A 14812-nucleotide genomic window follows, 5' to 3' on the forward strand; every position below is an offset into this window, starting at 1 on the left:
GTTAAAACTTGAATTGCTGGAGAAAATGGAGAGAGGTGTAAGCAGAACGAAATTAACAGATGAATATAAAATTGGAAGTTCAACTTTATACGATATAAAGAAACAAGATGGTCAAACTCCAGAGATTCATGATACAAAAAGAATCTGCAAAAGCTGCAGAAAATCGGAAAACTGCACACCAAACCTGGCGTGAAGAATTAGATCGTGTGTTACACAAGTGGTTTGAAAGAAAAGATCAGAGGGAGCTTGCATTTCTTGATTGATGCTGCAAGAACAAGCGAAGGAATTGCACAGAAAACTGAAGATGAAAGGCGAGTGTGGATTTTCCAATTCAAAGAAAGGCATGAAATCCGTAAGTCAGATATGGCTGATGAACAGAGGAGTGCCAATGAAGTGTCCGCGAACGAGTTTATCGAGCAGTTTCAGAAGATTGGGAAGAAAATAATATAACTGCGGAACAAATATATAATGCTGATGAGACTGGATTGTTATGGAAGTGTCTTCCTATGTCGACTTTGGCTTGTGTGAAGGAAGCTTCACCGAAGGGTTTTAAGCAGAAAAAGGACCGCGTAACTGTGGTGGTATGTGCAAATGCTGTAGGCATACACAAAGTAAGATTGTCAGTGGTAGGCAAGTACCGCAATCCATGGTGCTTTAAACATGTGAAAAATCTACCTATCCATTATCAGGCACAAAAGAACGCATGGATGGAATGTGACATATTGAAAGAATGGCTTCATAATGTATTCATGCACAGTGTCAAGGAGCATTTAAGGGAAAAGGGTTTACCACCAGACAGAAAAGTGATTCTTTTGTTGGATGATTGCTGCACCCATCCCCAAGCTGAAGACTTAAATGTGGAAAACATGTGTGTTATGTTTCTACCGCACTGCGTAACAAGCCTTATCCAACCAATGGACCAAGGAATCATTGAGAATATAAAGATGAACTATCGCTTCCTTTTTATGCGTGGATGCATGAACTTTGAAGGTGACGTCCAATGCAATGTGAACTGTTTTAAGAAACAGTTCAAATTGAACGACCCCATATTCCTTTGTCTCTTGCCTAGAAAAATGCAAGGAACATTAATTCAGTTCACTGTTGGCGTAAATTGTGGCCAACAATCATGTTGAAGATGACAAATCAAGTGAAGAAGATTTTCGTGGTTTTAAAACACGTCCCGTGTACGACATCTTGGATTTAGTAATACATTCGGAGAAGGTTAGTGATAGTGAAGAGCACGTGAAGGCTTGGGTGAATGTAGACTATTCCATTCCAGTCACTCTCTTTCTTGATGATGAGAAAATAATCGAACAAGTACTGGGAAAGGAGAAAGATGAGGAGGAGGATGAAGATAACGGCACGCAGACTAAGAAAGTTATGTGAAAGGAAGCTGACGAAGGATTGCAGACTTCCATAAGATTTGCAAAACAATGTTCATCTATATCAGCACATGATTTATGAAACTTCATTGTATACACAGTGAAGTTTTAAAGCTCCAGCGACAATCTTCTAAGCAGGCAGACATTCGAAGTCATGTTATGTTATGTTATCACACTAAGAAATTCAAAACAACTTTCATGTGATAATACGTACTGCAATTTTTAAAAGCGATTTAAATTTAATTTTGTGAAATATAAAATTATGCGTAAATGTTTTAAAATATTCACACGATTTTTTATGTTATTTATTTAATTATGGCCAGCAGATCAAAAAACATGACCAACGAACTTCGCATGCTGCAATTTCTACAGATGGCATCACAAAACATGAATCATCATCATCATCAAATTCCTGACATGTACACTCAAGGGATGTACAGAACATGACAGTACTACATGAAACACATCATTACTAACTTCCTATCTACAATTTTTCTCGAAATCAGTTTGTTACTTGTCAAGACTCCAACATCATCAGATCTTATATTTCTATCGTGTAGGGCACTTTGTACCGTATTAATCCACCTATATCTTGGTCTTCCTCTGGTTTGTTTTCCTGCCAACTGGCAGAGAACACTTGTTTTGCTAATCTTTCCTCTCCCATTCTGTACAAGTTACCATACCACCTGAGATTAGCTCTGCAAACGCATTCCTGGATGCTGACAGTGTCAAATTCTTTCCTAATATCCTCGTTTTTAATATGATACTGCCATTCATGCAATCTGTTCATGCCCCTAATCTTTCTCAGGACTCGCATATCTGCAGTCTTTAGTCTTTGGTAAAGTGTTTTACTTCTGACCCAGCTCTCAGATCCATAAGTTAAAACTGGTTTGAACACTGTCTTGTATACAGCTAATTTAGGGTTCCGACTAATTTCTTTCTTATTCCATATGAATTTATTCAATTGACTTCCTACCGTACCAGCTTTGTTGATTCTGTTGTCTATTTCCATATTTAAGTTACCATCTTCAGTAATCATGCCTAAATAGCTGAAATGTTTTACTTGTTCCATAGGTTCCCCATTCAAAACACAGTTGACATTTTCAACAATTCTACCTATTTTCATTGTCTTTGTGTTTTTATTGCTGACCTCCATACTATATCTATTACAACAGTTATTCAATTTAGTCAGGGAATATTGCAAACTTGTAGAGGATTTATTTAGAAGTATAACATCATCCACATAAAGCAAAGAGCTGACATTAACATCTCCAATTCTGATATCATGTTTAATACCACTTTCCTTCATAATGCCCTCTGTTATTCATTATCCATATAGATAATGAATAACAGAGGGGATAATATACATCCTTGTCTCACACCAGATTTAACATTAAACCATCTTCCTTCAATTATAACTGCTGACTTGCAACTCAAATAAAGACCAAGTATTGCTTGATATATTTTTCCATTGACACCGTATAACTGAAGTGCATTGAATAGCTTCTCTCTTGACACATTGTGATATGCCTTTTCCAGATAGACAAAACTTAAATACTGATCTTTGTTATATTCCCATGCTTTTTCGACTAGTTGTCGTAAAGTGAAGATTTGATCCTGACAGCCTCTATTTGGCCTGAATCCAGCTTGTTCTTCACCAAGCTTTTCTTCCACAATTCTTCTCAACCGTTTCTCAAGTATACTGGCATAAATCTTGCCCGGAACTCAGTAAGGAAATACCTCTGTAATTCTCACATTCAGTTTTATTTCCCTTTTTATATATGGGTATTATTAGAATTTTACTATAATCATCAGAAATTCGTCTATACTTCAGCATTTCTGGTCAAATATCATCTACTCCTGCTGCCTTTCCACATTTCAAGCCTTGGATAGCTTTTTCTACTTCAAGTATGGATATGTATTCCTGACTGCAAGCCTGTTGAATGTTATTTACTATTGTGCTATAACTTCTTGTTTCATTTAGCAATTTTTTCGAAATAATTACTCCATACTTCAAGGATATCTTTTTCTCCCATTTTCATGTCACCTTTATCTCTAATTCCTTTTACAGTATTCTTTCTTCCATTTCTGAGCTTCTTCAACAATCTCCGGATTATCTTACCACTTCTTGATATTTATCTTCTATGTTCTTGCCAAAGTCCTCCCATGACTTTTGTTTATCTAGTTTTACACAATGTTTAGCATTCTTACATTTGTCTCTGTATTCTCAAAGAGAACAAGCTGTCTTATTTGCCAGGAACTTTTGATATACTCTCTTCTTTTCCTTCCTGTGTCCACCAGCAATTTCTGATTTTTCTATCCTTGCAGACAACCTCACCACATGCCTCTCTGGCTGAATCAATCAGGGTTTTCTTCAAGGTTTGCCACTGAATCTCCAAGGTTTGGTTCTTGTTTTCAAACTCTTTCATTTTTTTTTCTCAATAATCTTTGTATATAAGTTTAAGGGAGATGGTAAACCCCATATTATTCTACAGCCAGGTACAAAACTCTGATCGAAGTCCTAGAGTTTAATGCCGAAAAAACTATCGGCTTTCAATTATTTCAATATTCGAGTATGAAACTCGGATGGATTTCGATCCGAGTTTCGTGCCCAGCTGTAGAATAATGAGATTTACCATCTCCCTTAAACTTATGTCGCCAGTAAAATAGCCTTTTGGCTTATATCATATTAATCTTTGTGTATTTTAGTCTACAGTTCACATCTGAGAGCTGCTCAACTTTTATTCGTTTTAAAACTTTCTTACATGTCATTTTTTACAATATGAAATTCAATTTTATCTTAGTCAAGACTAAATAGTGATTGCTTCCAATTTCAAATCCTCTGTATCACTCTGGTGTTCTGCACCAGGGAGAAAACATCACTATCAACAATAACATAGTCAACGAGACTTTTTTTAATTCCTTGCCTCTTCTCTCCATGTGAATTTGTGCACATTTTTATGTTGGAACATGGTGTTAGTAAAACCAGTCCATGTCCTGAGCAGAAATACAACAGGTATTTGCCATTATTAGCTTTGATCTTTTCTCCAAATTTTCCCAAAACATATTCGTATGTCTGACAATCACTTCCTACTCTGCTATTTAGATCCCCAACAAAGACCAACTTTTCCTTTTTCACTGATATTTTTCCACATCACTCTACTTGACACTGCCTGCCATTCAAGAAGATGAGCCTCGTATTTTGTGTTGAATACTATGGCTACACCTTCTTTTCGTTGATTGCCATTGCCTGAATATAACATTTTGTATTTATTGCTCAGAAAGATCTCACCAGTTTTTGTCTTTTTTGTTTCAGTCAACCCTACTATGTCGATCTTGTTATTATCTAATTCCTGCTAGCTCCATTTCTTGGCCATTCAGGCTTCTTATGTTGATAGTACCAATGTTTAACTCTGGTGATGTTGAGTTGGGGTGTAAGCTTTCAGATTTGTTCCAGTAGTTGACTTTTCACTCTTTGCTCTGGTTCCCTGGCAAAAACAATGGGGGAGGGGCCTTGTTTAACCAGGCGACGCCCCAGCCGTCACGAAATTTTGTTATGTTGTACCATCATTTTATATATTGGTTTAAGCCAATAAGAATACAATGTGGTCAGCTAAATCACAAATTGTCAGTCCATCCTTGTTCATTCAGTATCCAGGTAAACACTCAACAGGGTGCACCACGAGAAAGTGAGGATTGGATATTAGGTCAGAAGCCCTGGTCGGTTCTCTGCATTCCTTTAAAGGCTATGTGGAGGTCTCCTCTCAGTTATACAGCTTTGACCCTTAAGCAGCTCACATAAACAGGTAAGTTCTTGAAATACATATTCAATTATCCGGCAAAATCTCGTATCCAGAATCGGCAAAGTCCCGTTGTTGCCAGTTAAGAGAGGTTCTACTGTACTTACTTCCAAACTTCAGTTACATGAATGTCATATGTTTGGTGTGATAGGGTGGTCTACTGTTGCTCCTTGCCTGTCAAAAACCTAGGAAAGCACTATCACAAATCAGAAGCTCCATGTACTTTCATAAAGAGCTGTAATAAAATATATATACGATGGCCCACACCAGTGATTTCATAAAGGTAATAACTATAACAAAAGCATATAATATATCACAAATGAAATTCCAAGACGCTAAAATTAGAATGTTTAAAAACGGTTTTTTAATGTTTCCTGAACCTCAGGTTTGTGCTGTTAGTTGAAAATAGCCCTGCCTTCTGGTATTTTATTATTATAACTAAGAGAGGAGGTGCTTAAGGGTGAAAGCTATGTAACTGAGAGGAGACCTTCACATAGCGTTCAAAGGAATGCAAAGAACCAACTAGGGCTTCTGACATAATGTCCAATCCTCACCTTCTCGTGGTGCACAATGTTAGGTATCTACCTGAATACAGAATGGATGAGGATGGGTTGGCAATTTGGGAGTTAGCTAACCAAATTGTGTTCATATTGGCTTAAATCAAAATAAAAAATGATGGTACAACATGACAGAATTTCACGCCAGCTGGGGTGTCGCCAGTTAAACAAGACCCACTTTGTTTACGCCAGGGAACCAGGGCAAACGGCGAAAAGTCAGATACTGGAACAAATCATAAAACTTAACCCAACTCAACATTACTAGAGTTCAAGATTGGTACTATCAACATAAGAAGCCTGAATGGCAAAGAAATGGAGCTAGCTGAGGAATTGGATAAGTACCTGACTGACATAATAGGGGTGACTGAAACAAAAAAGACAAAAACTAGTGCAATCTTTCTGAACAATAAATAGAAAATGTTATATTCAGGCAATGACAATCAAAGAAAAGGAGGAGTAGCCATAGTGTTCAACGCTAAATACGAAGCTAATCTTCTTGAATGGCAGGCAGTCTTAAGTAGAGTCATGTGGGCAAATATTAGAATGGGGGGGAACTGAACAATGAGACATTTGTGCCTATTGTTCCACATAGGGTTCTACTAAGGTAGAACTGGAGGAATTTTTTGAGGCTTTAGAGTAAGCAGCAGACACAATGAAAAAGGAAAAGCTGGTCCTTGTTGGGGTTCTAAATAGCAGAATGGGAAATGACTGTCAGGCATACAAAAATATTTTGGGAAAATTTGGACAAAATAGCAAATATCTTTTGGATTTCTGCTCAGGACATGGACTGTTATCACTAACACAATATTCCAACATAAAAATGTGCACAAATTCACATGGAGAGAAGAGGCAAGGAATAAGAAGAGTCTCATTGTCGATAGTGATGTTTTCTAAATGGGAATTTCATTACTGAGTGTTCCTGGTAAAATATATACAAGTATACTTGAGAAATGGTTGAGAAGGATTGTGAAAGAGAAGCTTGGTTAAGAACAAGCTGGATTCAGGCGAAATAGAGGCTGTCAGGATCAGATTTTCATTTTCACTTTACGACAGATAGTTGCAAAATCATAGGAATATAACAAAGATCTGTATTTAAGTTTTGTAGATCTAGAAAAGGCACATGACAAGGTGCCAAGAGAGAAGAGAAGAGAAGCTATTCCAAACGCTACAGTTATATGGTGTTAATGGGGCATTATATCAAGCAATATTTAGTCTTTTAGAATTGAAGAAGTTAGAAGTACGGGAAGATGGGTTAATGTTAAATCTGGTGTCAGACAAGGATGTATATTATCTCCTCTCTTATTCATTATCTATATCGATCCCATTTTGAAGGAAAGTGGTATTAACTGATATCAAAATTGGAGTTGTTAATCTCAGCTCTTTGCTTTATGCGGATGATGTTGTACCTCTAAATAAATCTGTTACAAGTCTGCAAGATTACCTGACTAAATTGAATAACTGTTGTAATAGATATGGTATGAAGGTCAGCATTAAAATGACAAAGACAATTAAAATAGGCAGAAACATTGAAATTATCAACTGCATTGTGAATAGAGAACTTATAAAACAAGTAAAACATTTCAGCTACTTAGGCACGATTTTTAGTGAAGATGGTAAATTAAATATAGAAATAGACAACAGAATCAACAAAGCTGGTATGGTAGAAAGTTAATTGAATAAATGCATATGGAATAAGAGAGAAATGAGTCGAAACACTAAATTAGCTGTATACAAGACAGTGTTCAAACTGGTTTTAACTTATGGATATGAGAGCTGGGTCAGAAGTAAAACACTTGACCAAAGACTAGAGACCACAGACGTGAGAGTCAAGAAAGATTAGAGGCGTGAACAGATGGCATCAATGGCAATATCATATTAAAAACGAGGATATTAGGAAAGAACTTGACATTGTGAGCATCCAGGAATGCGTTAGCAGAGCTAATCTTAGGTGGTATGGTAACTTAAACAGAATGGGGGAGGAAAGATTAGCAAAACAAATGTTCTCTGCCAGGTTGGCAGGCAAACGACCTAGAGAAAGACCAAGATATAGGTGGATTGATAGGTACAAAGTGCCTTAGATGGTAGAAATATAAGATCTGATAATGCTGGAGTCTTGACAAGTAACAGACTGATTTGGAGGAAAATTGTAGATAGGAAGTTAGTAACGATGTAAATTTTGCATGTAGTACTATCATATCCTGTACACCCCTTAAGGGTAAATGGCAGGAATTTGAGGATGAAAAATTTTTTTCACTTTGAAAAAAAAATTCAGGTCAGAAATGGTTAATACTGTTTAGTCAGTTTAACGTTATCAACTCAAAATTAGAATAAAAGTGCGTTAAGTCCTAAATTTGAATTTGACATTAAAAATTTCATTTATACCATGTGTAGAATGTATGCATCGGAAAATGTATTTTTTCCCCATCCTAGCTTATGAGAAAGAAGAAACAGTGCTAAAATTTGACAATGTGTGTTGGTTAGGCAGCTTGAGAAGTCTAAAATGTTGATTGATAGAGCAAATCAGATGACATTTCAGGAAGTGATAAATGCTAAGTGGAATGCATGCACGATGGTTTAGTTAGAATGCAAGATGGAAACAACTATGTGTAAAAGGTGAGAGTGGGAGAAAAGTGATACGAAAAGGGGGAAAAAAAAAAGAAGAGAAGAGTCATAATGCTGGAAATTTAAGCTTGAATGAAGGTTGCACAATATTATGAAAGAGTTAAAATAATATGGAAAATTAAAGGAAGTATGGAATGAAAAACAATGTAGTAACATATGGTAATTCTGCGACCAAGTGTGTGCTTCATAGATGAGATATACAACTGTGTTTCTATGGGGCGATGATTCAAGATAAACATGGAATGAGAGAAAATACGAAAGACTTGAATGTGATGGAAAGGAGTCAAGATTATGACTTTGTTCCCAAAGTATGAAAGCAATGTCTCAATAGATCGCAGTATGGTGGCTGCTCTTCTAAGCACAACACCCAGACCAGTACCTAGGTCGTCTGCAGATAATTTGGTGCCTGCACATCATACCTGCATGGCGTAGGAAGCAGATAGGGCATAGTCTCAACAGCTACCTTGATGCTTCTGTTCTAGTTGCCTCATCGCCAGAGCAATCACACCGTAACAGTACAAAAGCAACTCTGGCTAGCGATGCCTTCCAACGCATGAGGCACGAACGGTATCGTTGCAGTGGCTAGACAGGATTCTGACTTAGAGATGTTCAGTCATAATCCCACAGATTGTAGCCTCGCACTATTGGTCACTCAACCAAGCACACGAACCTGTGGTTCCTCTCGTACTGAGCAGGATTACTATCGCAAAGACAAGTCATCAGTAGGGTAAAACTAACCTGTAATCTTTATTAGCAAGACGAACTCTCCTGGCAATGTACTCCTGTCTCGCATTAAGAACTTAAAGACATTCAGTCCTTAATGTCCCATGGTAAATGAACCTAAAGTCGTTAAGTTCATGCATTTACCACAGTATGATTATTAACCATACTCGCCAGAACAGTCAATACCTGTATTTAGATTTTTGCCAGATTTTCGTACTGTCACTAATGCCAGATCAGCGCCAGCCATGGATTAGGCCACTCGAACCTGTACCTGCAGTACATTTCATTCTCCGTTCCCCAATTTATTGGTCCTTTCCTTAACCTAGCTTATATACTAAATCTATCTTACATCTATAGCTATGAGCTCACCTACTCCTATAGAAGGATGTTATTTCTCACATTTAAATACATTGTTGGTCTCTTCGTATTGTGAAGTCTGCCAACTCAACCCAATGAAACAATAATTGGTAGACTTCTCCGAGAAAGGTTCCCAACAAGTACTGTGCTGGGGCAGGGTGTTGCAAATTATGGAGCACACCTCCGCCTCAAGTCTAATGATGACATTAGACGGCCGAATATCCTGTGACAAGCTCATGTGTGTACGTGCACAGGTGGGATAGCCATTCCCCATGTTAAAGACAGCATGAAGGCCCAATACTTCTTGGATTTCACAACAAAGTCAGACATATCTCTTCCGTATCCTCGAGAGGCCACCCGGTTCTGGTATCACGAGAGTAGTTCACCAAGAATTTCAAAATCTATGCAGTCAGCACTCATCAGGCTTCTTCTGATGCTTTATATTGACAGTACTCGTAGGTAATCTCACGAGCTGAAAAAAGTCTCCATCCAACACATCTACCTCAAGGAGAATCATGTTAATTCCCACCAATTACCTGTGACCTTGATTGATATTCTCTCACTTAAACATTCAGATTGCTGGCCAAAAATTCGCATTGGTAGCAACACCTCTCAAAAACCATCACAATTTGCTTTGTTTTAATTACATAGTCTGATTACCCTGGTCATGCCAGACAGGCCATTTGGCATGCAACGCAGCTGAGGTATGCCATGAGAAGGCAATGATGTTGGTCCAGGCTCAACCGTTCCATCACTGGACAGTTTTTGCCCAGTCCTGGTGAAATGCCATACCTGCTTCGGACCCCAACCCGACTGACCCAGTCCTCAGAGCCAATCCTTGTCCCAAGGTTACGGATCCATTTTGCCGACTTCCCTTACCTACATTATTCTATCGACTAGATCTCACACTCTCCCCCCTCAGATTTTCAAGGGCCGACAAGAGTGCTTCAGACACCGCAAGAGGCACGGTGCACATGTGTAAATGTGTGTGCATCATGTTGATGTATGGTGAAATTTTGATGGTTGAAAAGATGTGAACTTGCAAAATGGACTCCACTTCATGTATTTGGGTGTCAGATGTCTAGAGAAATGATCAATCAGTGAGAGAGTGAATGTGAGAAGTCAAAGAAAACTAGACATGTCTGAGCAGTTGCAAGAAAGCCTGGAGATGTCCATCATATTAAGCATGAAACTATAAATGCAATAACAGAATAAGTGAGACAGAAAACAAGAGTACATTAGAGATGACACTAGTAAATTCACAACCAGTTATGTCAAGAAGGAAAATTGAAAACTGTGGAAATATGGCACGGAATTTCATTCAAGAATCAACTCTGGCTTTCTATTTGATCTGGCCATATTCTAACAGGTCCCAAAGCACTTCCACAGCCTAGTAGTCGGTTTTACACATACACACTGATGCCAGAAACATTAGGAATAAAGGCAAGGTGTCCTTAGCATTAGAGGATGTAGTGAGACTAAAAATTAGTCTTAGTGAGAATGAGTAGGATATTATGGATAGTTAATGGAATGGGTTTAGCTTATATATGGAAGACAGTCAAGATAAGAAGGGTAAAACTGTACTGATAATGAAGATGAATTTAATTCAACCAGAGTAAAAATCTTCAATGGTGATGGTAGTACGAGTGGTACAGATTCAAAGCTGTTTGGTATGAAACAAAGGTTAACAAAACAAAAAATTGAGTGCTCCTACACACTAGGATGATCTAAAGGGGACTGTGTACTACAGTGAGTGATAAATCTGATGGATACAAGGACTATCTTGAGGACAATTTCAACTATGGGGATATAGAGTGTAAAGGAAGAAGCATGTAAGACAAGGAAAAAAGAATTTATTTAATCCCTCAGAGATATCTAAGCATCGCATGATGGAAAAGACTTAAAAAAAAACACAGAATCTCGTAATAACATCTGAGAATATGTCTACAAATGGGATGACCACTATGCTGCCAATCTGGTGAGAATGATCATACATGCTTGGTTTTGGAGGTGACAATGCATGTGAAAAATAAGAAGGGAAAAAGCTAGAAATCATCTACCTGAAAAAAAAAAAGCTCTCTAGGTTCAATTCCATGATAATGAATGATGCAAACTATGCAAAAAAAAAAAAAAAGGCTAATGCGAAATGAATGTTTTCATGATGTCTCAAATATAATATGAGACATCATGAAAACAAATATAATTTCCATACAGGTTTGATATATCTTTTATATGTCCTTTCATACTTCTTGCATTCTCAAAAACATTAATAGACTTACCAGATTCAGGACCGCCACAGCTTACAAGAGATGCAATCACATAGAATCCTGTTTCCCTAACAAATCTATTGGTATGTTTCAAGGCTTCAAATAATAGATCCAACAAAAATTGATCAGTCCAGAAGTGAAAGTGAATTCCACATCCATTTATCATCGACTCCAAAGCTCTAAAAGAAAAAATCCCCCAAATTTCTTGAAATTAACTACAATCATCTATTTTTTTTTTTTTGCTAATTTATAAACATTCATAAATGTACACTATATATTTAGTAGCTAAGAAATGGTGGTTAAGGCATTTGAAAAACTGGTTAAGGGCAGAATTCAGGAAAGAGTAGAAAGGAATATAAATTACTAAGACTAGACCTCCCATGCTATGGAGGTCCCATGCTACACACTATCATAAGGTCAGACTTTGCATATTGGCAGGATTCTACAAGAAAGTCTATTACATAAACTTCAGTAATAAGTGGGAATGGATCAAACTATGATATGAATAAGAGAATGGCCTATGGACAGACCACAGAGTAGTACATGGTAGAAATGAATTGAACACAATGTAGGTAACCAGTAGAATGTCAAAGAGCTCTATACTTGGGATGCTGCTGAGTTCTGCATGAATAATATTGGGAATGATGTGACAGGGGGGAAGATACCTAGGTGTACTGTTCAATTTCTGCATTAATATCAATGGTATTGATTTAAGTGATACCAAGTGTTTACCAATAATGTAGAAGTTCTGTAAGATGATATGAATAGACTGATAGTATTGTCAAAGGATAACAGTTGCTAGTTAAACATCACAAAGAGTAAGGTTATGAACGTTGGACTTAAGAAGAGATTTCAAGCCTGTATGTTGCTGATATGAGTGGACTTCAGGAAACTGAAAGCTAGGATGGAACAAAGAGTGAAGGATAGGGAATTGAAGTTCAGAGAATTACTTGTATATTAAGAAACTCATTGATAAGCAGGGATAAGGGAGTTATCTTTCCTAATAAGTCTTTAATCTAATGTGTACAAAGATTTGATCATCTGTTTCCTGAGGAAACTTGGAAGCGGTGGCGAGGATTCAGGAGAGAATAAACAAAACAGTAACTTTGTCTGTGAAGTGTTTCCCTATGAGGATAAAGTGAAGGTTTGTGGGGTACAGTTTTGTAACAGGCAGAAAAAAAGATATGATAGAAACCAAAAGTTACTGAAAGGATTTTACAAAGTAGATGCTAAAGAAAATTTTCAATATATGAAAAGGCAGGAAAGAAAAAGGAGTCACTAATGCAGACCATGTGTAAGAGTGTGGTGAAAAGGTATGAAGATTTTTGCTTTAAGACAAAGAGTTGAGGATAACTTTCTTCCTCTTTTCCTTTCACAAATCAAGACCACATGAACTGTTTGTCTTAGCCCAGCATTTCATCAGGCCGTCCTTCTTCTTGGACTCTTTGGTTTGAAATTCATTATCTTCCTGGATATTCTTTCATTATTCGTGAGCCTGAACATATGATATTACTAGCAGAGTCGCATTTCAATATGAAAAGGATGGAACTTGACATTGTTTGCATTCAAGAATGTGTGTGCACAAGGCTAATCTAAAGTAGCATAGTCACCTAAACAGAATGGCAGAAGAAAAACAGGTGTTGGATGCCAGAAAAAAAATCCAGACCAAGGTCCAGGTAAACTGATTTAATTAAAAAGTGCCTTATAAGCATGAAATGTTAGATATGATAATACTGGAGTGGATAATATTAAATACTGAAGTGCCAACAAGTAATAGACTAATTTAAAGGAATACTATTGATAAGCCATTAATAACACTATAAACTTAATCCTGTAGTACTGTCATAATAGCCTGAACACTCCTTGAAGGTGTGCTGTTTAAAGATATTAGGAAACTGATGATAGTGTAGTTGTCTTCATTTTGTTTTTTTCATCTAGTCTTATATAAAACCTGCTGTTCTCATATATTTCATTTTTGCTGCAGCAATTCTTTTATCTCCTCTCATGTAATAATATTGGTTAGATATAACATACATTCTTATGTTTCATTTATTATTATTTCGTGACACCTCCAAGAAGTACAAAGACTCATCGAGGGAGGGTACCTACTCTACAACTCTCTACCTCCACCACTTAATCCACACACACACACACTACACCAAACTGTCACTACCATAATCTACACTAGGGTTTCCCAAACTGTGTTCTGCAGAAAATGAATAAGTGTTCCGTGAAAAATCATAAAAATTAATATGAGCCTGAAATGGTTTTAAATGCTGCGACAAGTTCAAACATGTTTGAAAATCAGGTGCTCCTCATTTTGCATGTGGATTGTGCTATTAAGGCCAGCACATGCTGGCCTTGACTCAGCTGCTGGCTGACAGCCACCTCGCAGTTGTCCACACCTCCGAGCATGAGTGAAGTATGGAGGTATCTATCCTAGGAAACGCGGGGTCACAAGCAAGGTCAATGCGATGCACTGTGGCCTGGCACACCTGTAGTGTCACTGTTGCATTTTTGCGATGCGATACAGCCTGCTTTTGCAATAGTGTGCACTTAGCTTTACACTGAATACAAGACCGATGATACTCGACTCTAACCAACATGTTCCATTAAAATTTCAGAATTTCCAAAGTGTTCCATTGTAAGAAAAATTTGGGAAATGCTGATCTACACCAATGCCATCTACTGACCACCACTAATATTTTTTGTCTGTAAAACGTGTCTTCTGAAGGCTGATTTTCTGTATGTGGGATGAAAAACCCAAGTTTCCAGAAGAAAAAACTCTGTATGAGATCGGCTAACTCGCCTTCAACTGAAAAAATCCATATAAAGATTCCTCTTGTCATGACGAGAATCAAACTTAGGCCTTTTCCAACTGAAGGATGTAATGTACCATTGTTCTTCCAATTGCACTACAGAGGCAATTTATTGTTTTATTATTTTTTTATAAACAAAGCTGGAGAAAAACTGCAAAGTATATTCTATTTCATCACAAAAGAAACGAAGAAATTATGAAAGAATTAAACCAAGAATCAGTAAGAGAAAAAACATAAACAAAAATGGATGGAACACGTTCAAAGAATGAAAATAGAAAGATTACC

General features: G+C 37.2%; 1 protein-coding gene across 1 annotated transcript in view; it reads right to left on the minus strand.

Annotated features, from left to right (window-relative positions):
• LOC150102616 (uncharacterized) overlaps positions 1 to 14812 on the minus strand; it is a 234723-nt gene that overhangs the window by 174864 nt on the left and 45047 nt on the right. Inside the window, exon 4 of the mRNA XM_090398679.1 lies at positions 11721 to 11887. Coding sequence (XP_090254805.1) covers positions 11721 to 11887 — 167 coding nt within the window. The remainder of the gene's footprint in view (positions 1 to 11720; positions 11888 to 14812) is intronic.

This window comes from Typopeltis vanoorti, chromosome 10 (assembly GCF_054136105.1).
Source record: "Typopeltis vanoorti isolate ZY-2024b chromosome 10, IOZ_Tvanoo_1.0, whole genome shotgun sequence".
Classification (NCBI taxonomy): Eukaryota; Metazoa; Arthropoda; class Arachnida; order Uropygi; family Thelyphonidae; genus Typopeltis; species Typopeltis vanoorti.